Below are 24,713 nucleotides of genomic sequence, written 5' to 3' on the forward strand. Positions count from 1 at the left end.
ACCTTTTCATTATTTTTGTGGGTGAACACTTCACAGAATATTTGTCACAATGGATATTTCAGATTTTGCAAGTTATATGTATTCTATTTCTTTTATATGGTCAACACCATGTATTTTTTGTATTTGACTTTTGTCCACTGGCATTTTCTATTTCTGCATTATGTAAGTCATGTGGAATGAAATCTGATTCAACCTTAAGATATGACCCCTACTGACGTATAATACATTTTACAGATCTTGTTTATATTATGGTGCTGTTGTCAAGTACTGACTGACGGTGTAAAAATGTACTGCAATTTTAAGGATTGTTCCCATAAAAAAAACAAGTTATCCCCCAAACATGACTTGCTGATCAATGAGGTCTGATAGTTTTGAACTATGGATCGGGGATAACTTTTGGGGTATTTTTGCAAACAATCCTTCAAAGGTTTCAAAGTATGAAGATAAATAGAATCAACAAACTGAACCAAGATGGATCCCAATACATCCTGCTCGATATGAGTTTCCAAGTGAAATTGCAATAATTTATAGTATGTTTTTTCTTTTTTTTGCTAATTTAAAGGGTTATTTGTAATAAAGTCAGCATGCAGGCAGAGCAAGAAACCTAAGTCTTACCTAATTTTTGCTTCTTCCGTCCCATTCGAGTGGATAATTATTAAGCAGGGAAGTTGACCGTCTTGGACATACCTCCTTATCAGGCACCCTAAGAATCATGTGTTTTACCGGACTCTAAAATTGGTGTTTATCGAAATCTGCAGATCAATATGCAAATTCTCTCTCCAGGAGGAATATGACTCGCTCTCATGGCCACTTTTAGATAGTGGCCCAGCAGTTCAATGTCCAACCCATGAAAAAGGGTATCTTCTAAACAGAAATGCCCATTGTAGCTAGTGGTTCTTGCTCCTCGTCAATACAGAGCAGGATTAGTTGTTTGATATTACAGTCTTCCATTCTTTATACCAGCTGGATCTCCACAAGGGTCCGTACCCCCGAGAATTGTAGGTCATGCCATGGACTGGTGTAGGTAAACATATGGATCATTTCAGTTTGGCACCCCTCAGATGACGTTGGTAACAGAACTTGGCGACAAGCGTAGTTTAATCCATGTAATGAACTCTGCTCTACAGTAAGGGTGGAGAATCTGTAGAATGCTGACAATCTCCTCTATTTGATCATTCTAAGATATCAGCTGCAGCAATGCCAGGGGAATTTCAATGTTCTTTTTAATCCCTCAGTGTGCATCTTTTTATGGCATGGTAACTTGTTTATGTGATTATTACCAAATTTGTTACTTGGGCAGATATGTATATCTGATCCATCATAATGAAGATGTCCACTATGTGTCAGGAGGGGATGACCTCTTTTGCTGTTCAGTTAGCATAGATGCCTAGAATGAAAGGTCAGACAGATAATTTAATATAGTAGATGTGGGCGATATTGGACAATTCAGTTGCTCGAACATAAGAAATATATAAAAGATCATTATCCTGTGTTATAAGCTGCCTTGATTGGCTACCATTAGTGATGAGCAAACGTGCTCGAATAACACCATAACTCGTGTGTTAACCGAGTGTCTTTGCCGAGCTCTAAAAACCTGTTTGAGTGTCTTCGGCTGCATGTCTCGTGGCTGTTCGACAGCCGGAACACATGCAGGGATTGCCAGTTTGTTAGTCAATCCCCCTACATGTGTTGCAGCTGTCGAACATCAGCGACACATGCAGCCACCGGGGCTCAAACATATTACTCAAGCACGCTGAAGTCACTCAGTTTAGCACCCGATCATGATCTGATAACACCTTATCCGAGCTCTGTTCACTCATCACTAGGTACTATTGCTTGTCGCTATCCCAAGCCTGTTTCACTACACCTACTTGTATGTGACGAATGTTTGTGCTCTTGTTTTGCTCGTTCAGCTTTGTCATAGGGTCATTGTGTTGATTCAGGTTACCAGTACTGTCCACATTCTAATTACTGGACTAATTGTAACCACAGGAGGAATCGACGACAGAATGGGGACTTGGATATTTGCTGTATCCCTAAGACAATATTGGTCCAACTGCAGTATTCACACAGAAAAGCTTCATGTAAAAGTCCCTTTAAATTATTGTATTGTTAACTAAGTATGAGAGACTATTTGACCCAGTAATCAAGTATGTCAGGTATCTTAGGATTGTGTCAGAGCATATGGGTGATGAGCACATACCGTGATCATTGGTAACAGTGACCTGAGCAGGAAAACCTATAAATAAGAAGCAGGTAGGATGTCGCTCAGTAAAGCTGGCTTTATTGGGCATAAACAACATATGTTTTATGGCACACCCACTGATCTAGCACAATAGGTTCCAAAGGTCCTCGCTCAGCATTTGATCAGGGCGGTGACCAGCCAATAAAGAAGAGATTGTATAACACAGAAGATAAGGGTGTGGTGAAGTGTCACTTTTCAGGCACTGATCTGTGCGCAGCAATGAAGCATGAGCTGCAATCTTCTGCAGAGTAATATTAAATGCCACAAGAAAAGCTCTGAACACCTTTTTTTACCGCCTCTGGGATTACTAAAGCTTTGTTTGCTTGGTTACTACGGATCTTGACTTACCTGAACCGATTAGGTTCTAATTGGTTGGGTAATAACGCGGTCATGGTAAAGCACTTTATGTAATCCAGGTCTCTTCTGCTGTTCCAGGTGTTGCGCACCTGGACAACTCTTCTATGTGTGACTGGTCACCAACAGTATGGCTGCCGTTACACCACCTAGCTGCGATCTCACACACACACTCTATCACACCAAATCCCAGTGCTATACCGCTCCGTATCACAAATAATGAAATTATGTAGTGTTTTATGACATCACATTGATATACTGTCTGCAGCGTCCTGAAACTGCGAAAAAAACAATACTGTCAGATACATTCTCGTTCCAGCGCATTGCTTGGTTTTTCACTGAGTGCATACATCCCCTTTGAGGTTTTTTGCTATACTGTCTTACCTACGACAACACATGTAATAGCTGTGTTAGATCATGGGGCCTCAGAAATGCTAGAGAAGACGTGCACTCTGGGAAATGCCTTTTAAATCCCATCTATAAATGAGGAGTCTGACGCGCGCTGCTGTGTCGACTCTAATTACTTGTCCTCAGACTTAGAGAGCGCTGATGGCTTTACTGCTGAGTGATCCCACACAAATTAAAGCCAGAATGCATCGCCATTAAGTTTCACTTCCTAGTTGTGACAACAAGTTTTACGTGTCTGTTTGGTTTTAAGTTGCCGTCTGGTTACATGAGATTATGGGAAAAATTAACAGCAGATCTTCACCACGGTCCCACCCAGTCTGGTATATTATTCCTCTGACTACCGTACAGTCTCCATTTCTGTGTGAACACATTACAATACTGGCTGGCAATGCCACATGTTGAATAGCTATTACAATCTGTAGAGAGCCTTAAGTGTAATGTTTTGTTTAAAGTAAGGCTCCATTACCGAGCACTTTTACAACGTTTCACACATTTAATTTGCTGCGTAGCTTTTCTTTGTTTAATGGTTTTGAGCTAAATGATTCTTCACATCTCTAAGGTGAAGTCCATTAAAGTGCCGGTTTCCTTTTGCTAAAAGAAGTGCTGAGCGCTCCTGTGTTCTGTCTGAGAAAGCTGCTGCCGGACATCTCTGCCAGTGGCTTATCTCTTGGATAACAGGATAACAAAGCGATTGGAAGTCCTAACTGGGACATGCCAGATCGACATCTCCTGAAAGTTCGTTGGCTGGCACCCCCAAACACGTTAGGGTCGGCGGGTTTTGCAGTCTGAGGATTTATTGACGCAGTTTAGACCACCTGCACAAATGGTCTCTGATCAACAATTTATAAAAAAAAAAAAAGTCAGCTTGTGATCATTAAAAGATCTTTTTAGGGCATGTGGAAAAAAATGTTCCCATCTGAAAAAGCGCTGCAAAATCGCCGCAAAAAAATATACAAACTACATTGTTGGGCACCTGTCCAGTTTTTTCCTACATCTTTTAACTGCTCCAGGGTTCAGAAAGATTGAAAAAATAAGGTCACTTGCTTCCAAACCAAGCCATCCACTTTTAACAGTTGAAAATACAGTAAAAACACAATTACTTTGGAGCCTTCGCAAAAAACGGCCTAGCAATACCTCGGCAGGTCCACTGGTGTCTTACATGTCATGTGCACATACCCTTACATCTGCTAAAGCAACTGTATTGGGGCACAGAATGATTAATATGATTGTTTGGTCTAAATGCAGTTCTTAAATATAATAGTATGCACATCCCTTTTCTATACAGGGAGAGGTGCTGGCAACATCAATATTTAGGCATGCATAAAAAATGGGATTAAATGATGTAAGAGTAGTTGCTGGTTCATCGCCGTGTTTGCGTGGGTTTCCTCCGGGTTCTCCGGTTTCCTCTCACACAATACTTCCTATTAGTGATGAGCGAGTATACTCGTTGGTCTGGTTTTCCTGAGCATGCTCAGGTGTCCTCCGAGTATTTTAGCGTGCTCTGAGATTTAGTTTGTGTCAGCGTAGCTGCATGATTTGCGGCTGCTTGACAGGCCGAACACATGTGGGGGTTGCCTGTTTCTTAGGGAATTCCCACATATATTTAGGCTATCTAGCAGCCACAAATCATGCAGCTGCGTTGACACAAACTAAATCTCCGAGCACGCTAAAATACTCGGAGGACACCCGAGCATGCTTGGGAAAACCCGAGCAACGAGTATACTCGCTCATCACAACTTACTATATGATGGCACATTGAGTGTTTATGGCTTGATAATATGGATCAGTAGGGACACAGTTCTACCGTACAGAATATTTTTTTTAATATTAATTTGTCTTTTCTTAGTTCTGCTATTTTGTGTCTCTTTGATTTTCCAGGCCCAGCATAAAGACCAATTCATAGAGGAACGCTATGGCAAATACAACATCAGCGACCCGCTGCTTGCCCTACAGAGGGATTATGAGATCCTTAAGGAAGATAATCATGGACAGAAGCCACCTCCTGTTTGTTCCAATCCCTTGTACGTCTTGAGCGAAGTGATGAAGCAATGCAAGACTATGCAGGAGCGGATGCTGTCTCAGTTGGCGGCAGCTGAGAGCAGACACAGAAAGGTGATGCTTTGATATATGATGGCATTATCTCTTTTCCACTTGTGTGTCCCGGAAGTTCCTTTAGCACTCTCTGATCTGTAGATTCAGCAAGAAAAGTTTCCTTTTAGGAGCTGGATGAGCTCTGCTGTGTGCAAGGCTTTATGTATATTTGAAGGTTGAGTTCTACAATGAAACCGCTTGTAAAGCCTTCAAATCCCAGCCTGGTGTATCTGTCTGAGCCTTGACAGCCGGATGGAATGTCAAGCACTCTGTGATGTCACCTCTTCAGCTTTGTTTTTTCGTGAGGCGTGTGCCTTTCTAAAAGGCAATCTTCAAATGTCAGCAAATCTCCATCAAACTGCCAGGTTTCCCCCTTGTAATTTACCAAAAAGAGCAAAACTAATCCCAATGTTTAAAGTGCATTGAAAACGCTGTAACTTGGGCCTTCACAGCTAAAAATCAGAGAAAATTCCATTAGTTGTGTTATACGTGTTTTGACCTGAACTCGTTTCCCCATTCTTGTTCATGGTTCATCAGAAGGCTTTTTAGGAGGTAGCGGTGAGTTCACGGTGAACTGGTGGTAGCTATGTGAGGTTTCCAGATTTAACAACAAGCGAAGACGTACTACAATTGTTTGATTTATATATTCGCACTTTCATTAAAAAGAGCGTTTCTCTTTTTGTGGTATCAGTTGAGCACTCTCAGCATCTTATAATGGGCACTGACACTTTGTAGTATTGAATATATCTGACAATGGTATGTTGCATTCCTGCAATTTTTGGAGAAGTATATATTGTAGTATTAGTATCCTTGTGTTATGCATTGTTACTGTCTTCTAGATATTCCGGTTATGCATTTTCATATTCTCTACCATATTGTTGTATTTTGTATATTGCATATGTAGGGTCGGTGGGTTGAGCTGGGGGGTGGTCCCTCTCTTACCGCGCAGAGATGTAACAGAGACACGATGGAGGCAAATATCGGGTACAACAGGTCCAAGTTTTATTCTCTCTTGCCGCCCACTTGACAGCCTCCGCAGTACACCGCACTTTAATTCACTTCTTCACTTTACTTATCGGCCCTCCGTTCCCAGAGCCTCTTCCCGCACACCGTACTTTACACTGGGGACGTGTATGTATACACTGTCCCCTCTTCACTCTTCACTCTTCGACGATCCTGTCAGATCCGTCACTGTGGCCGCCTTAGGCCCGTAAACCAACAGTACTTCTACAGAACAGTCGTCTCTCTCAATACGGTATGCTTTACCTCAGTGCCTCGTCTATTCTGCGGTACTTTCCTGTCAGGACCACCCCCCTGACGTTCTCTCTCCTCAGTCTCCCCTGCTTTGGTTTTCCTCAGAGTGCACAGACTGTCGTAGTCCTCCTGTCACTTGAGCTCCCCCTGGGGACTGGAACTTTCTGGAACCCTCCCTCAAATTTATACCTTTCCTGGTTCCCTGTAACTCCGCCCCCCATGACCAACGGTTTCCTAAGCTGATGTCAAGTCCTTTGCTCACACTCCTCCCTGCCCTCTAATGGTCAACCCAGGTACTGCACGTCCACTACACTTTCCTAGCTGTTTCCCCACTGTAGTAACTGACAACTATCTGAACTGTGCAAACCTTTCCTTCTCTATACTGACAGGTCTGTCCATCCGTCAGGTCACCTTCCCTACACATATCCTGTGAAGGGTTGTAGTACACAGGACTACCTAGTGTTTACCAGGTTGAGACAACTGTGTGCAGGGGCGCCATAACTTGCATGCTTCATTTAGGGTGTCAAGCTCCGCGAATAGGTAGTGTCATCAATAGTTGAGTCCTGATTCTCTACGTGGTGTGTATGTGTGTGTAATATATATATCTAATATATAAAGTTCAAGTGTATGTATGTGTGTGTGTGTGTTTGTGTGTGTGTATGTCCGGGATTGGCATCCGCACCGTCCCAGCTACAGCCACAAAACTTGGCACAGTCACACGTCTGGACCCCGAGAGCGTCCCAGGCTATGTTGTGAGGCGAAATTTTAACCCCCCACGTTCCAATTCACCAAATAATTTTGCCCCTATAATGGTTGCCATGGCAAGCCCTGCCGCTCATTATGATGTCATAATGGTTGACTATGGGATGGAGGATGTGTGATGGGTATATGGGCACGGGCCTATGGGATGGAGGATAATTATAATTTGTTCTAACCAACCACAGTTAGTTACACTCTCTCTCTCTCTCTCTCTCTCTCTCTCACTCTCTACACACACATATATAGAGCGAGAGAGAGCCCGGCGCTGCCCGGGCATAGTAACTAACTGTGGTTGGTTATAACAAATTATAATTATCCTCCATCCCATAGTCCCGTGCCCATATACCCATCATACATATCCTCCATCCCATAGTCCAGTGCCCATATACCCATCACACATCCCCCATCCCATAGTCAACCATTATGACATCATAATGAGCGGCGGGGCTGGCAACCTATGATGACATCAGCGTCGCCATGGTAACCATTATGACATCATAATGAGGGGTGGGGCTTGATACACACGCGTACTTTTCCCCATTATGTAGATAGGGGCAAAATTATTTGGTTAATTGGAACGCGCGGGGTAAAAATTTCGCCTCACAACATAGCCTAGGACACTCTCGGGTTCCAGACGTGTGACTGTGCCAAATTTTAGCTGCGACGGTGCGGATGCCAATCCCGGACACACACACATACATACATACATACATACATACATACATACACACACACACACACACACACACACACACACACACATTGAGCTTTATATATTAGACTAGCTGGAGAGCCCGGCGCTGCCCGGGCATAGTAACTAACTGTGGTTAGTTATAGAAAATTATAGTTATCTTCCATCCCATAGTCCCGTGCCCATATACCCATCATACATATCCACCATCCCAAAGGCCCGTGCCCATATACCCATCATACATATCCTCCATCCCATAGTCGAGTGCCCATATACCCATCACACATCCTCCATCCCATAGTCCCATGCCCATATACCCATCACACATATTCCCCATCCCATAGTCCCATGCCCATATACCCATCGCACATATTCGCCATCCCATAGTCGTGTGCCCATATACCCATCACACATCCTTCATCTCATAGTCCCATGCCCATATACCCATCATACATATCCTCCATCCCATAGTCCCGTGCCCATATACCCATCATACATATCCGCCATCCCATAGTCCTGTGCCCATATACCCGTCATACATATCCTCCATGCCATAGTCCAGTGCCCATATACCCATCACACATCCTCCATCCCATAGTCCCGTGCCCATATACCCGTCATACATATCCTCCATCCCATAGTCCAGTGCCCATATACCCATCACACATCTTCCATCCCATAGTCAACCATTATGACATCATAATGAGCGGCGGGGCTTGCAACCTATGATGACATCAGCGTCGCCATGGCAACCATTATGACATCATAATGAGGGGTGGGGCTTGATACACACACACTTTTTCCCCATTATGTAGATAGGGGCAAAATTGTTTGGTGAATTGGAACGCACGGGGTTAAAATTTTGCCTCACAACATAACCTAGGACACTCTCGGGGTCTAGACGTGTGAGAGTACAGACCAAAAGTTTGGACACACCACCTCATTCAAAGAGTTTTCTTTATTTTCATGACTATGAAAATTGTAGATTCACTGTGAAGGCATCAAAACTATGAATTAACACATGTGGAATTATATAATTAACAAAAAAGTGTGGAACAACTGAAAATACTGTGTGTCTTATATTCTAGGTTCTTCATAGTAGCCACCTTTTGCTTTGATTACTGCTTTGCACACTCCTGGCATTCTCTTGATGAGCTTCAAGAGGTAGTCACCGGAAATGGTTTTCACTTCACAGGTGTGCCCTGTCAGGTTTAATAAATGGGATTTCTTGCCTTATAAATGAGGTTGGGACCATCAGTTGTGTTGTGCATAAGTCTGGTGGATATACAGCTGATAGTACTACTGAATAGACTGTTAGAATTTGTATTATGGCAAGAAAAAAGCAGCTAAGTAAAGAAAACCGAGTGGCCATCATTACTTTAAGAAATGAAGGTCAGTCAGTCCGAAAAATTGGGAAAACTTTGAAAGTGTCCCCAAGTGCAATGAAAAAACCATCAAGCGTTACAAAGAAACTGGCTCACATGAGGACCGCCCCAGGAAAGGAAGACCAAGAGTCACCTCTGCTGCGGAGGATAAGTTCATCCGAGTCACCAGCCTCAGAAATCGCAGGTTAACAGCAGCTCAGATTAGAGACCAGGTCAATGCCACACAGAGTTCTAGCAGCAGACACATCTCTACAACAACTGTTAAGAGGAGACTTTGTGCAGCAGGCCTTCATGGTAAAATAGCTGCTAGGAAACCACTGCTAAGGACAGGCAACAAGCAGAAGAGACTTGTGTGGGCTAAAGAACACAAGGAATGGACATTAGGCCAGTGGAAATCTGTGCTTTGGTCTGATGAGTCCAAATTTGAGATCTTTGGTTCCAACCACCATGTCTTTGTGCGACGAAGAAAAGGTGAACGGATGGACTCTACATGCCTGGTGCCCACCGTGAAGCATGGAGGAGGAGGTGTGATGGTGTGGGGGTGCTTTACTGGTGACACTGTTGGGGATTTATTCAAAATTGAAGGCATACTGAACCAGTATGGCTACCACAGCATCTTGCAGCGGCATGCTATTCCACCCGGTTTGTGTTTAGTTGGACCATCATTTATTTTTCAACAGGACAATGACCCGAAACACACCTCCAGGCTGTGTTAGGGCTATTTGACCAAGAAGGAGAATGATGGGGAGCTACGCCATATGACCTGGCCTCCACAGTCACCAGACCTGAACCCAATCGAGATGGTTTGGGGTGAGCTGGACCGCAGAGTGAAGGCAAAAGGGCCAACAAGTGCTAAGCATCTCTGGGAACTCCTTCAAGACTGTTGGAAGACCATTTCTGGTGACTACTTCTTGAAGCTCATCAAGAGTGTGCAAAGCAGTAATCAAAGCAAAAGGTGGCTACTTTGAAGAACCTAGAATATAAGACATATTTTCAGTTGTTTCACACTTTTTTGTTAATTATATAATTCCACATGTGTTAATTCATAGTTTTGATGCCTTCAGAGTGAATCTACGATTTTCATAGTCATGAAAATAAAGAAAACTCTTTGAATGAGAAGGTGTGTCCAAACTTTTGGTCTGTACTGTGTGTGTGTGTGTGTGTGTGTGTGTGTGTGTGTATATATATATATATATATATATATATATATATATATATATATATATATAATATATATATAATATATATATATATATATATACACTAGTGTGTGTGTGTATATATATATATATATACTAGTATATATATATATATATATTAGTAAGTATATACATGCACATATATGTAGTTTCCTTTTTAATAAGGTATTATTAATAAAGTACATTTTCTATTGAATAAGTATTTGTTTTTGTTACACAATACTTTACACTCCCCTTACAATGGCTCCCCCTTGTGGCCCTCTCACAAGTTGCTAACTTAAAACAGTTTTAAGTCCTCTTTTTTTCCCAAATGTAGAATTTTTAACTTTGTGTAACCAGATTCTTCTTGCAGCCATTAATACAGTGCAACAGGAATGGCATCTGTTACCTTTTTACAAGAAAACAAAGCTGACCCAGATACTTTATTATTACAATTTCTGTCCTTTGTATAAAAGCCCCAATATACCTTTAGACCATGGGTCTCAAACTGCATTCCTCGAGGGCCGCAAACCATGCGTGTTTTCAAGATTTCCTTAGCATTGCACAAGGTGCTGGAATCATTATCTGTGCAGGTGATAAAATTATCACCTGTGCAATGCAAGGAAATCCTGAAAACATGACCTGTTTGTGGCCCTTGAGGAATGCAGTTTGAGACCTCTGCTTTAGGCCAATGCCTGTCGGACCTACCGCGGTACCTATGCAATCTTCCAACAGTGTAATGTGTATTGCGGCCTCAAAATTCACCCCTGACAGATGATGGGGGACAAATGAATCTGACATGTCTGATTTTCAATGGCCGATCCTTTTGTTGCCTGGGAGAAAAATTGTCTCTAGATGATGCTGTTTGCGGCACTCTTAAAGACATATTCCCATCTGCAAGATCCTACGCCAATATGTATTAGGTGTAGTAATAATAGCAAATACCTTCATTTATAAATGTAGCATAGTTCTTCTGATTCAATATGTCTCTTACAACTGTGCATGGCATTGCAGTAGCCTAGGTATTTATGTTTACAACCACTAACAGCTAATTGTCACTATTTGTGACCGTAACTATGGATTCTTAAGCTACCGCAATGCCCTGCACATAGGATAAGCAGCATGGAGAATCAGAAGAACTATACTAATTTGGAGGTATTTTCTAATTATTATTAAAACTTCTACATATTGAGAGAGAATCCTGAAGATGGGAATATCCCTTTAAGAAACACAGGTGTGTTCAGCTAAGCTTTCCTGTGTATGAGGGGAAACTGCTGAGTGACAAAACGTCACAACTTTCCTTCCCGAGATGTTGTGTTAGGTCTGCTTTGCCCCCAGTAGCTTGCTGGAGCTGTACATCTACCATGGACTCTTGTGCATGGATCATATGAATTAAATGCTGCCTATGTTTCGCCACAGCTGCTGTAAGATCGAGCGAGAAAGTAAAGGCAAAGGGTCACTTTATGCATTATCTGACTTGGACCTCTTTATCATCTTCCACAGGTTATTCTAGACTTGGAGGAAGAGCGGAGGAGGCACGCTCAAGATGCAGCTGATGGAGATGATGTGACATACATGCTGGAGAAAGAGCGGGAGCGGCTAGCTCAGCAGGTGATCACTCTCCTAAACCCCACCACTCATGGTTTTGACCAATGGTTACGATTCATGTTGACCCAGGGGATGGTAAAAACTTCTAAGAGGAGGATGCCAAACACCCCATTTCCAATGAAAGATTATTCCTGGCTCTATAAGAGGCAGTAACGTAGTAAACTGTATATAAGATCTATTGTATACTTTTCTTTTAAAATACTTTTTCATTGCTTTCGTGAACTCCACATTTATGCTTTATGCCTGTGAATTTGCCAAAAGTGGCTCTAACAGTTTTTAGTTCACATGGTTTATGAAGTGTAAGAGTTATGCAGTAAAGGCGCATTTACACTGCAAGACGATCGTGAGCGAGCCTTGCTGTGTAAACAAACAATAGAAAGGAACCACCATCCAGTCCAGGTGATGAAAAAGAAAAAAAGCCTTTATTCCGCCATGATGTGACGTTTCAACCACAATTGGTCTTTATCAAGTATACACAAAGCATAAAATGGCAGCCTTATATAGTGTGGTGGCACATGCACACCAATCACATACAAGGTACTGCCCATGGCTGCCGAGTACCCAATGAACAAGCAAAACGCTCGCTCGTCGGGTGAAAGCCTCTTTTGTACAGCATAGAAGTTCATAGTTTTTGCTGGTGCATCGTCTTATTTAAACAGGACTCCCACTGACCAGAGCCATGGATGCCTATGCAGACTGAGCGATGTAGTGTAGATGGGTAGATGGCTTGGTGTGTGTCATTTGCTTTGGTCTTCCTGTGTAAACAGGTAGTCAAACGACCGCCGATTGGTAAAAGTTACCAATTGGCGGACGTATCATGCCACCAATCAGTCATTGTAAGCAGACCTTTCTGCCACTGCAGTAGAATTGCCTAGAAATGTTTTATACCTTTATCGGATACTTGGGTTGTCTTTGACACCAATGATGCAGACTAAGGAGCACACAACTGTTTGCACCACTTGATGTTTATGAAATACAGCATGGACTTGATTGTACATTTTTTACAGAATAGATTATTTTGAGCGATTTTACACATTTTATGGTGAAGTTCATGTTTAAAATGAAATAATCATTAGATTTATAGTAATTACATATTATGAGCACTGGCTGCAACTGCAATTCTCATTTCATGTCACTGCAGCACAGTTTTGGAACACCACTTTCTTTAATATGGTACAAAGACCCTTGAGCCATATACGGTATGCCTTTTTTAGCGCATCGTACATTTTGGGCACTTTTTTATGAATTTTTTTGTTTATACAATGTTTTTGCCCAATTTTAGATCATACTCTGCAGCAGCTCATACCTGTACTTATTTTAAATATGTTTGTACATCTCTCTGTTTCTATATCTCTAGGGGCTTCCAAAGTGTTTTTCAATATATTGCATCAGAAATGGTCACAAAGCGGAATGTAACTAATTTTTTTCTCTTTTTATTTATTTTTTTTAAATTGCTACTGCCAACCAATCATATGCCAGTTGGAGTTTGAAAAATCACAAGTGAAGAAGCTCGAGAAGAAACAGAAGGAACTATCAGCTCAGTTAGAAGAAGAAAAAGCTTGTCACAAAAAAATGTCCTCCGTTCTTTTAAAAGAGTGCACAAAAGCAAATAACAGAGCAGCAGAGGAAGGACAACGGGTGGAAGATGTCAACTTAAAGTTGGAGAAGGCAAGGAGCAAGGTGAGTCATCTTGAGGACGAGATGGCTATCGAGAAGAAACGTAGCTTACAGATGGAAGCTCAGGTGGAGAAGCAGCTTTCTGAATTTGACATTGAACGGGAACAGCTAAGGGCCAAGCTGAATCGGGAAGAAAATCGTACCAAAGCTCTGAAGGAGGAGCTGGAGTCCTTGAAGAAATTTGTAAAGGACATGACAGCTGTTTCTGACCTCAAAGAGACCTCTGAAAAGTACATCAAGGAAATTATATCTAGTGTTAGTATCCCTACAGAGAAGCCAGAGGTTTCCTCTGTATGCTGCCAGACTGAAAATGTACAGCAAGATAAGAGTATCCCTGATGCTTTACCAAAAGCTTATATGTCTTTGTCAACACCAAGTAAAATTCCTCAGCCTTGTTCGAAAGTAAATGGACATTGTGGCACAGCAACCCAGAGTACTGAACATGCCCTAAAGTTAAATGTGGGGGAGAGCCTTAAAGAGAAAGTGACCTGTCATGACAGTTTATCAGAGAATGGAGGATCACCTGTCCGAGTGGAATCTCCTTTACACATGATCACACCTGTTCCTTCTAGTGGGGCCTCCTCTTCTCCCAGCAGTACTGCAACCTCTTCGTTAACATCCTCTCCATGCTCCTCTCCAGTTCTCTCAAGACGCTTGATTGGGGCAACTGGTAGTCCTGGTTACCAGTCTCCTTATCAAGCTGGCATCAACCAGCGTTTTCATGCTGCCCGCCACAAGTTTCAGTCTCAAGCTGAACATGATCAACATGTTTCTGGACTGCAGAGCCCCCCTTCCAGGGACTTGTCCCCAACCTTGGCAGATAACTCTGCTGCCAAGCAGCTGGCTCGCAATACAGTCACTCAGGTGTTGTCGCGTTTTACAAGCCAGCAAACCCCTGGCAAAACTACGCCTCCTAATAGCTCACCCTTTGGTACAGACTATAGGACTCTTGCCAATCCCTCCAGCCAAAAGAGTGATGGGAGCCATTCTCCAAATCCCTTGAAAGTTTCCAGTCCCCTCAGTCCTGTCTCTCCAGGAATAAAATCCCCTACCATATCAAGAGTGGAAAGAGGAAACCCCCCACCCATTCCTCCAAAGAAGCCGGGTCTAGCCCAATCCCCTGCATCCCCTATCCCACCAGCCAAAGCACCGACCCAACCATCCTCACTCGCAGCTTCAGTGGATGTATCAAGTAACCACTGCTCCAACAATGGCATTATAACAAACGGGAAGGAAATTGAAGTAATGTTACCGTCTGGTAGCTAATTATATTACAGAGCTTTTTGGACCTTCTGTCAATTTTGACAGTTCACACCTGAATAATGTATACAGTCTAGACGATCAAACTTATTTATTTTGCTAGTAGAAAATATGGTATATTATATGTATTTTTTTTGTTTGTTTTTTTGGGGGGTATGGAGTTTCAACTTTAAGACCACATACAAATTTTAGTCTTATTTTGAAAAAAAAAATTACATTCTCTCATTTGTTTTATTTAAGAGAATGAGACACGATGGTGACAAATTGTATTTGTGTAAAGGTAATTACAATTCCATGAATTTCACATTTTAACCTATATCTGTGAAAATCGATGCTTTTGAAGATTCAGATTTGACGTAACTGAATAAGAAATGCCAAATGACCTGTTGGCAGTCAAGCTTTTTTCTCTATGGAGGCTTTTCATTTTTAATTTTTTTAAAGGAATATTATTGATCTAGAGCACTTCTCTAAGTTGGTTCCTCCAGGGTAATGAGTTGTTAAGGGAAATATGATGCTTTGCTAATTCTTATGCTGAAGCCCATGTCAATCGGAAGCTGGACAGAAAACTCTCCCTAGCACTCGGTCGAGATCTGCTGTCAGACGGTTCAAAGGGACAAGCTGCACTAGAGCAGTTGACGGCAGATTTGTAGGAATCGTATTGTGAAGTATTTTTAATGATTTCATTTACCCCTGTACCATAATTGCTGTAATCGCTTTTTATTCAGATTGCATTGGACTGCTAAAGTATGTTAAGAGAAATAGTTTTTAAAGTGTTATACTCTTCATTTGAGTAGCTGAAGGAACACAAGTAATTATGTGCCAAGGATCTTCCACAAATCTGAAATGAAAATCTGTATTTTATTGAATCAAAGCACAAGATTTCCTCCAGTTAAAGTTTATCTGTTCAGTGTCCATTGTCATTTATCATGGACATCGTATGAAATGAGCCAGATTGGAGTTACCACCGATACCCAAGCACAACGACTCTCCTCCAGAAGGAAGAAAGCTTTTTTACTCTTGCTCCATCTATAGGTGGTTTTCTACTTTCTGGAGGAGAGCTAATTTGCATACAGGCAGTGTTTCTGTGAAGGGAAAAAGACTCTCTTCTAGAATTGTATGTGCTCAAAGGTGAGTCAGTACCTTTCAAAAACTACCCAAAAATATCGGTTATCTACATGTTGTCAACATTTCTAGCTTTAATCTTTATGGTTCAATAAAAATAGAGCCAATTTAAAACACTAAATGCATGTTAAAGGGTTATTCCCAACATTTAAAGGTGTTACCTATTCACAGGGCTTTTGAGATTGACATCAATCTTAAGAATAAGGCTCTAAAATGTCCCCTTGGAATAGAGCAGTGGCCCCACATGCACGCCTGTGCTTCATTCAATCAGTACAGGACTGCTGGAGATGGACAAGTACAGCCTAGGTACTATGTAACTCCAGGGAAATGGGATTTCTACTATAACCCATGCGTTCTGCTCATTCAGCTACGTATTAATGGAGACGAGATGATCATGTGTAGAATTTCTGACCAGTTGACTCAACAGTAAATGTCACTTTTTACCAAGGCTGCTATTCAAAATGTGTACTGTTATGTCATACCATTGGTGTACATGGTTGCGGTAAAAAATATTATATGCATTATGTAAACAAATTCTAAAGACAATGGTATCTGAAAACAAACGGATGCCCCATGTTGATAAAGATGAAGAAGATTTTAGAGTGCCAGTCCATCCAAAAACATTTTTTTTTTTTAATATTATTTTCTAGATAATGTGTCAGAAGTTAATATCAGTGGATTCGTGTTTGAACCAGCCGCAACCTCCTGGCTAAAACATCTTTTTGGCACATCCAGAAAATCTTTGGCAAGTTGAGAAACAATCAGTTAGCCACTCAAGTCAATAATGGTTTATTTAGAATGTGATGATGGAGATTTTTGTTGATGAACATCCGAGTGGTGCCAGAGTCTGGTTCCTCCATAATAGACACAAGTTTACAGGCATCATATTGTGACCTAATGAGATATACTGTATGTCAAAACATGCATTTTGTATGGATTTCCCCCATATATGTTTTACCTTTGAATATTCACCCCAATTTTCCTTCGGTTAATATCATGGATGTATAAGTCACCTTTTTTTTTTCACCCAAGGGAGCATGGGTATAGATATAAATGAGGACCGATCAGTTATAGGACAGACTCTGTACAGCAGCTGAATGGTAAATGGAGCCTTGTGCTGAGATCTGGCAAGAATTAACCGATTTTGCAGGCTCACTTGTCCATAGAATACAATGGGAGATTCAAGTGTCCTAGTGAATTAATTCATCTATGAATCTGTGATACACAAATCAGTCAACAAAGCTCAATGCTTTAATTCAGGAGACTATTTTTATTACCAGTCATGTGATATATTGTCAATATGTATTATGACGATCAGCTAAAGGAGGAAGAGACCGCTTCTCCTAAAGGATTAATCTGCGATAGGAAGGACATTGCTGCTTATAAAAGGTGAAACTGTAAAAAGTCTCAGATTAACCCTTTGCTGGCAGCTTCTCTAAAACTAAATTCTGTACAGACATCCACAACACACTAAGAAAACTGTAATAGGATTTACCCCAGCTGCAGTTTGTATCCTACTCTACAATAATTAAGAATACATCTTACATCTTTTTCCTATAGAAGCACATACATTATGAAGTAAGATCACATCACAGAGTCCCACCTGTGCACTCTTAATCTCCCCCACCCAGTTGTTTCCCAGCTCAGAAGCAAGAAGTCTCACACAGTTGTCAAAATAGTGAGATGGGAGAGAGCCCCTACTTCAGTCTCCCTTTCCAAAAGGGCCAGAGATTTTATCACTAAATTAAACAGGTGTTTTTTTTTTTTGTTTTGTTTTCCAAATGCTATATTTATATATTTGAGATGTTTTATATTTTGGTCTCTTTTTAAATTTCCCAGGAGTTGATAAGTCTGAAAACGTCCTTAACATTTAGTTTTGCAACAGAATTCAAGCCCACCGGTGGGGGCACGGGGGCATACCTGTTACTATTAATTTTTCAATTCTACTTGTTTTTATTACCTTGGGTATTTGCCAGAGTTAATTTTAGCCAAAAATTTGATTTAGGGAAAGTGTCAGTGACTATTGTATAAACCCCCATTTCATTGTAATCAAAATACATTATTCTTGCACTGCTGCTTACTGCACTGGAGCAATTGCACGACAAGTATGGATCAGTGTTTCCAACTAACCCCAAGTGCCTTAAAATTACATTTAATCTACAATTTTTGCAAGTTCATGACATCTTACTTGGATATGATGCTGGAGACAGAGGCAGCACTTAACATAAGCAATGTTGTATTCATGCCCGTGAATGGCTTACATGCTGCCTCTGTGCCTAGTATTGTTGCTGTGGGAATGTGAATCGGGTTCTTGTGAAGGCTTGTATTTGATATCCTCAGAATTTCCCTGTGTGTCGTGATCTTATTTAGATAAGCATACAAGAATGCATATTACAGTTTCTGGTTGGTGTTTTAGCCACAATAATCTAGCTGCAAAAACGACTGTGGAATGATATTTGTGTATATCAGTGACTAGACAAATATGGAGTACATGTAGTATTTTAAGTGTTTTATGAAATATTTTGATAAATCATTCTTAAAGGGAATCTGTCACCATGAAAACTTGGTACAATCAGCGGGCACCATGTTATTGAGCAGGGGTATTTGAGTAGATTGATATACAGATTTGTGAGAAAAGATAGTACAGTCTGAGTTTTAGGCTGTGTTCACGTGTCTAGTTCACTTGCTGGATCCGTTAGAAATGGACGACAACAGATGCCTCCTTGTCATATTCGTTGCCCATTGACTCCAGTGTTAAAAGCTGGAACCAGCAGAGATCAGTTAGTGAATAACCGACTAAAGTAGTCGGCACAACTGATTTCTCCTGGATCTGATCTAACTGGTCATTACTGGGCATGTGAACATATCCCAAGTCATTTAAAGTTGGGATGTTAGGACTGCGCATGGGAACAGTCAGTGACTGACCGCTGTCACTGATAGAACTGCCAACAGGTCCAAAAATCCTTATCTTGTCTTACCTTGGTATAGAGAATTTGCTACTAAGGGAAATTTTTAGATCTCTTTTGGACAAAAACAACCCTGCTATCGACCATCATTCAGAGTTTTTGTCTATAATCTGAGTTTCTATTTAACTATAATCTTGTGTTGGCTTGTTTCCAATTTTTGTTTTTCTAATAGCTGCTACCACTAAAAAGTAGTACATTCAGTAGAGGACACAGTAATATGTATTATTCATAAATCATGTTTTACCCTCAGAATATGGCTCATTTTAACACATTGCCCACAGATCACCAACATTTGACGAGGAAATGTGAACAATTTTATTGTATAGTGTTTGTCCAAAGTGCCTTGGGTAACGCATGTCCTGGTCTCGGCTTCCTACACACTGAAATTTGAAGTGTAGATACAGTATTAAAGGTGACATTTGCTACTTATTAATATTCATATAATTCTGCTGTTCAGTAATAACTACAACTTATTAGCAAGCCAGAAGTGACGTTCTGTATTTGTCACTCCTAATGACCACTAGTGGGCTCATCAAACCTGTAATTTGGATGAAGAAATAACAACATACCGGAGATTATGGAAAACCAGTCTCCTGTATATTGCTGTACTATCTGCTTCATGTTACAGCTATTGCGTCTATTGGCTTACCTTTTTGCAGAGATGCAAGGAGTCAAAAATGCATACATATCTGTGAGCAACAAAAAATCCCTCATGTCCAACACATGATTTATTATGGAGTTATTCTCCAATAAAGTGCATTACTGTTTATGGAAAGGTCGTTTTCACAGACCCTATACATGTCATTATTACAATCAATGGAAAGAACAGATTGCTAGAACTCAAATTTCAGCAGGTCATGCTTTTACAATTTTTGCACAGATTTAATTTTTATTTTTTTACTTTTGGGATCCAGGACAAATACTATTATGTTAGTTTTCTGTTGCCTGATTACCAATGACCTTTGATATGAGACGTTTCATAGGAATTGTTGAACATTCCACTAATATTAGGCATTCATAGGAATAATGGGATGTGTGCTATTAGCAGTGACCACAAGATCTCCCAGAAAATACTTTTTGTACCCCTTCACCTAAAGCTGGATTGTGCTGCCAAGGTCAGTGAGTAATTCACCCTGATAAAGGTCTGTATATTCTTCAAAGTTTGTACAGGATTTTCCATGTAGGAAAGAGCGATGGATAACTCCTTTGCTTTTATATAACTGAAAAAGACCCGTTTCAGTCACTTTTATTTCTATACTTTTAGCATAAACATGTGTTGTTTTCAGTCTCCACTGGATCCTCACCACAAACCCTAGAACAGTTCATCACTGATCAGTTTATTTTGTTCTAAAATGTATATAAAAAAAAAATTTTGAGGGAAGGTTGGGTACTACCTATTTTATCAGTGGAGTTATACTTTAAAATGTTTTTATTTTCCAAGTAAAGGTTTTTGATTAGTTTTTTTTAATGGAATATGCTTTATTTTATTTTCTGGGAGAGCCTCGTGATATTTTACGGCCTCTTATTTTGTTCATGTTTTATTTTGTGCTGCCTAAGTACATTTTTTTCATGTAAGCATATCTTTAGGAATGTATGACATTTTATTGTATATTTGTTAGGAAATGCATTGACTCTTTATGTATTCCTTTTTGGTACATGGACTTAAAATACCTTGTTTATGCTGTGTTTTTTTTTTTTTTAATAAAAGTAAAAAGTCCCCAGGTTTTTGCTAGCCCATCTGAGAGCAGCGTAATGTAAAGACAGAGACCCTGATCCACCAATTTGTCTTGATGGGCTGCAGTCATTTTGTAAAAATCTCATTTGACTGCTGCAGATCTACCAACTAGTTTATACCGCTGCCAGTAAGTGGTGGGGGCTACCAGACAGCTGCTTGACTACCTTGCTGCAAGTTTGCTAGTCCTCTACTGATAATCTCCAGCTGGTAACTGTGATTTTTATCAAAGCTGCACTATTGTTGATCCCTACATTATGCTGCTCTCAGATTAGGCGGCAAAAACATGGTGATAGATTCCCTTTAGCGCTTTATAGAGCCTTTTACATGACGCACCTCTTTTGTAGCCCTAAATTTCTAGATTAATCTGAATTACTTTAAACTATCGAGAAAAAATATATGAAAAAGTGACCATTCAAAGTTGCTGGTTTTTATGGAAATTGAAAAGGTAGCAATACTGGCCAAACACTGGTCAATCTTTTATAATCTTATATTATCGCCAGTTGGGACTTCTGGCCGCTGTCCCCGAATCCCATAAGGCACCGCGGCAATGACACTGGCGCAGTTCGAGGCCGCAAGGCCATAAACTGCGACTGCGCAAGTGACATGCACGTCTCCGCTATTCCCACGCAGGCGCAGTAACAGCTGCATCGTTACTACACATGCGCGGGAATAGCGGTAACGTCTGTCACCGCTATTCCCACGCATGCGCAGTAACAGCCACAACTGCGCGCTCTACCCAGCTGTTACTGCCCCTGTGTGGGGAATAGCTCCGCACTACCGATGTGATAGCATCGGGCCTATTTCTAGTGTTGCTATAAAAGCCAAATGTTGGAAAACTAGTGTAGGATCGTCTGATTTTAAAGCAAGATTTGGACCGGCCCAGCAGAGGATCCTCCATTAGGCCTTGGCTCTTACACTTTATAGGTCTAGCAGAGGATAGTTCCATTGAACCTTATTTTTTATCCTATAGTTTGCCACTAGAAACTATATCTTTTTACTTAATTCACTCATTTAGGGTCACAGCCTAAACTAAATTTGATTGGGACAATACAGCTAAACTTTCCAATGGTATTAAGACACTGTAAAATGAAATGTGAACCATGTTCAGGCACATATGAAAGCCATTGAAGAGTTGTTTTAACCTCCTAAAGGCCTTCCTTACATAGGCCGATTATTGGCCCATGTAAATATGTTGATCTTTATCCTGGTGATCAGTTTCTTCTGGCATAAATGTAATTGTTGATGGCAGCATTTGTAGACATAACAAGATGCTGTATGAAGACAGAAAGTATTAATGATCACTCTTCCCATACAGCTTTTGTTGGCCAAGTGAATTGGCCAGTAAATGAGCCTTGATCGTTTCATATATGGTCAATCAGAGCTCATTAACAGGCCAAAAGTGACACATCCAAATGGGCCTATAAGTTTGGTGGGCATTTGTGTTTATTCAATAACCTAACACAAGGAAGTCACTTTGTAATATATACATTTTTTTTCCTGATAAAGTTGACCAACTGCATTTGTTTAAGGGACCAACCCCTGTTGTGTTTTTGTTTATGGGAGATCGGGGTAAGGGACCTTCTTTAAAGTTTCGCACTAAAGCGAAACATCAGCCATTGACCGTGAATAAAAATATTTCTTGCCATGTTAGGAAAGCTATAAAATAAAAATATTAGAAATGATAGAAATATAAGAGAAATAATGAGACAAACAGTATTTTTTTAGGCGTAGTTATAATAGCCAAGGCACTCCAAACAAGACTAATTTAATAATTTTGGTACATAAATACATTTTCATCTGCATTCACAAGATTATATATCGCTGTCATACATGCCATATTGATCCCACTCCTGCAGCTGCTGTAGAGAGGTGAAACCCAATTAAGATGGACCCCAAGATTCTATCGAGCAAAATTTCACCAACTAAGTTGTGAGAAGGGAAATTATTTGTAGGAGCCATTGGTAAAACAAAGGAGTTATCTAAACCAAAGGAGGCCAAATTATTTTTTTTTCCTGCCGGCATCCTTTCTTTATTCCACTGGACAATGTATTTTGCGAATAGATTACTTGATTATAAAAACATCTTATTAATTCTTCCTGATAAAGATTTGGTTTCATTCAGGTTTGGGGAAAAATTAGACTTGGCATGTTTAGTAATTGCCTATATTTAACATGAAATGCTATGGGCATTTTCATACAAAACTGTATTCCAAAGATTTCATACAAGTTATTCTGTACTTAAAATATTTCCCCCCTTCAGATTTCACTTATTGTATATTTATCACAATACTTGTCTTAAGGGAAAAAATTGAATCGATAAATCTGCCATGTAGTTGCATAGGAAACTAAGGCATAGCCCTATGCACTTGAATCGGTTCTCAGCGCTGAGTGGTCGTAGTTGACGTAGATTGGAAAAACGATAAAGGGAGCACATTGCCTTAGCACTCTACTAACTTCATTCTTTGCATTGGTAAAGGACCCCATTGATGATAAAGTGATGGCATTTCCCAATGTGATATGCCGTCACTTTAAAAGATGAGACAGCTTTAAAAGTGGTTCCCAAGCATTTGGACTCCTTGTGAAGAACTTTATTAATTGTAATTGGTAACATCTGAGGAGTGGCAATTACTTTCCCAGGACTGTATGACGAAACCTTGATTAACCAATACACGAAAGCATTTATAAATGAAAGTATTGCACATAAAAAACTATATAGGAACATAATACATTCAATGTACTGTTATCAATTATTGCAGATGTAAATATTTCCAGATGATTGTTTCTTGTATATTTATGGTTTTATGCAAATAAAAGTAGGAAATAACTAGGATTACAGTGATGATGTAGTGCTTGGACCTTTTTGGAAATGCAAACTTATCTTTGAGCTTCCATACTAAATTCTTAGTAACAGTCGCTGTTAACATGGCACCCACTGAATTTGATAGTCTATCATCACTTAATCCAAATTTTTAAGCAGCACATGAACTAGGACCCAGTCTGCAATACTCTAAGAGAAAATACAGGGTCACTGTTTAGCGTTTTGTAACAAGCAATGATTTCTCATTATTGGGAGTAACTCTTTTAAATATCTTTGCTTTATAACGCTATCTGTAGAACCAGCTACTATAAAGGCTAGGTGGATGGTGAAAATATAAATGCGTTTTGGTGTGCTGGCTTTCCTTTTTATGGGATTAATTAAGTGCCTTTTGTAATGGCCAACATGTAAATATAACACTATTAAAGAAAATACAAATTGTTCTCAGCAATACGTCAAACATTACCCAATAAAGATTTTTTTTTCTTCAAATTCATTTGTTTTTTTATTTTGTAAGTAACTAAACTCATGTATGGAATGCAACAAGAGTCTGGGTAAGGGAATGTGCCAAAGTATGTTAAGACTGCCCACAAACCACTTTGGTTTTTTTTTGTTTTTTTTCAGTGTTAAACCCCTGTTCATGTTCAAACAGTGAGGTCCAGAAATATTTGGACAGTGATACAAGTTTTGGCATTTTATCTGCTTACCAAAATATATTATAAAATTGAAATATTTAAGATGCAGTTATATAATCAACATTGGGGGTTATACTCATGCTAATTGCAGTAAGGGTTTAGGAATTACAGCTCTTTAACACATTACAGCTCTTTTTGCTGAACCCCAATCAGCAACTATCTGCTGAAGACACTGAGATGCTAAGGGAAAGTCACTAGGATGCTAATATTGTTCATATAATGCTGTATAATTTTGATTAATTGGGGTACGTATATATCAAGCAGGGCTGAAATAATAAACTCAGATACTGATATATAAGTGGGCAGTGGCCTATGTGTTAATATGTAGCTGCCCTTTTTAAATAGACAAGTAATTGGACAATTATCTCAAAAGCTCCTTTATGGGCTAAATGGGCTATTCCCTCTTTAATCCATCATCAATTAAGCAGGTAAAAGGTTTGCAACAGTGTGGCATTTGCATTTGGAAGCTGT

At 40.2% G+C, this 24,713-nt stretch overlaps 1 protein-coding gene across 4 annotated transcripts in view; it reads left to right on the forward strand.

The window, feature by feature from the left end:
• Positions 1-24,039, forward strand: part of CTTNBP2NL (CTTNBP2 N-terminal like) — a 98,240-nt gene extending 74,201 nt beyond the window's left edge. For all 4 annotated transcript variants that reach the window (XM_073557292.1, XM_073557291.1, XM_073557290.1 and 1 more), the window contains 3 exons: positions 4,886-5,119; positions 11,869-11,976; positions 13,453-24,039. In XM_073557292.1, the coding sequence (XP_073413393.1) occupies positions 4,886-5,119; positions 11,869-11,976; positions 13,453-14,916 (1,806 nt within the window). In that variant the 3' untranslated portion in view covers positions 14,917-24,039. The remainder of the gene's footprint in view (positions 1-4,885; positions 5,120-11,868; positions 11,977-13,452) is intronic.
• The last annotated feature ends 674 nt before the right edge of the window (positions 24,040-24,713 follow it).

Source organism: Dendrobates tinctorius, unplaced genomic scaffold (assembly GCF_039654945.1).
Source record: "Dendrobates tinctorius isolate UK_male_01 unplaced genomic scaffold, ASM3965494v1 ptg000246l, whole genome shotgun sequence".
Classification (NCBI taxonomy): domain Eukaryota; kingdom Metazoa; phylum Chordata; class Amphibia; order Anura; family Dendrobatidae; genus Dendrobates; species Dendrobates tinctorius.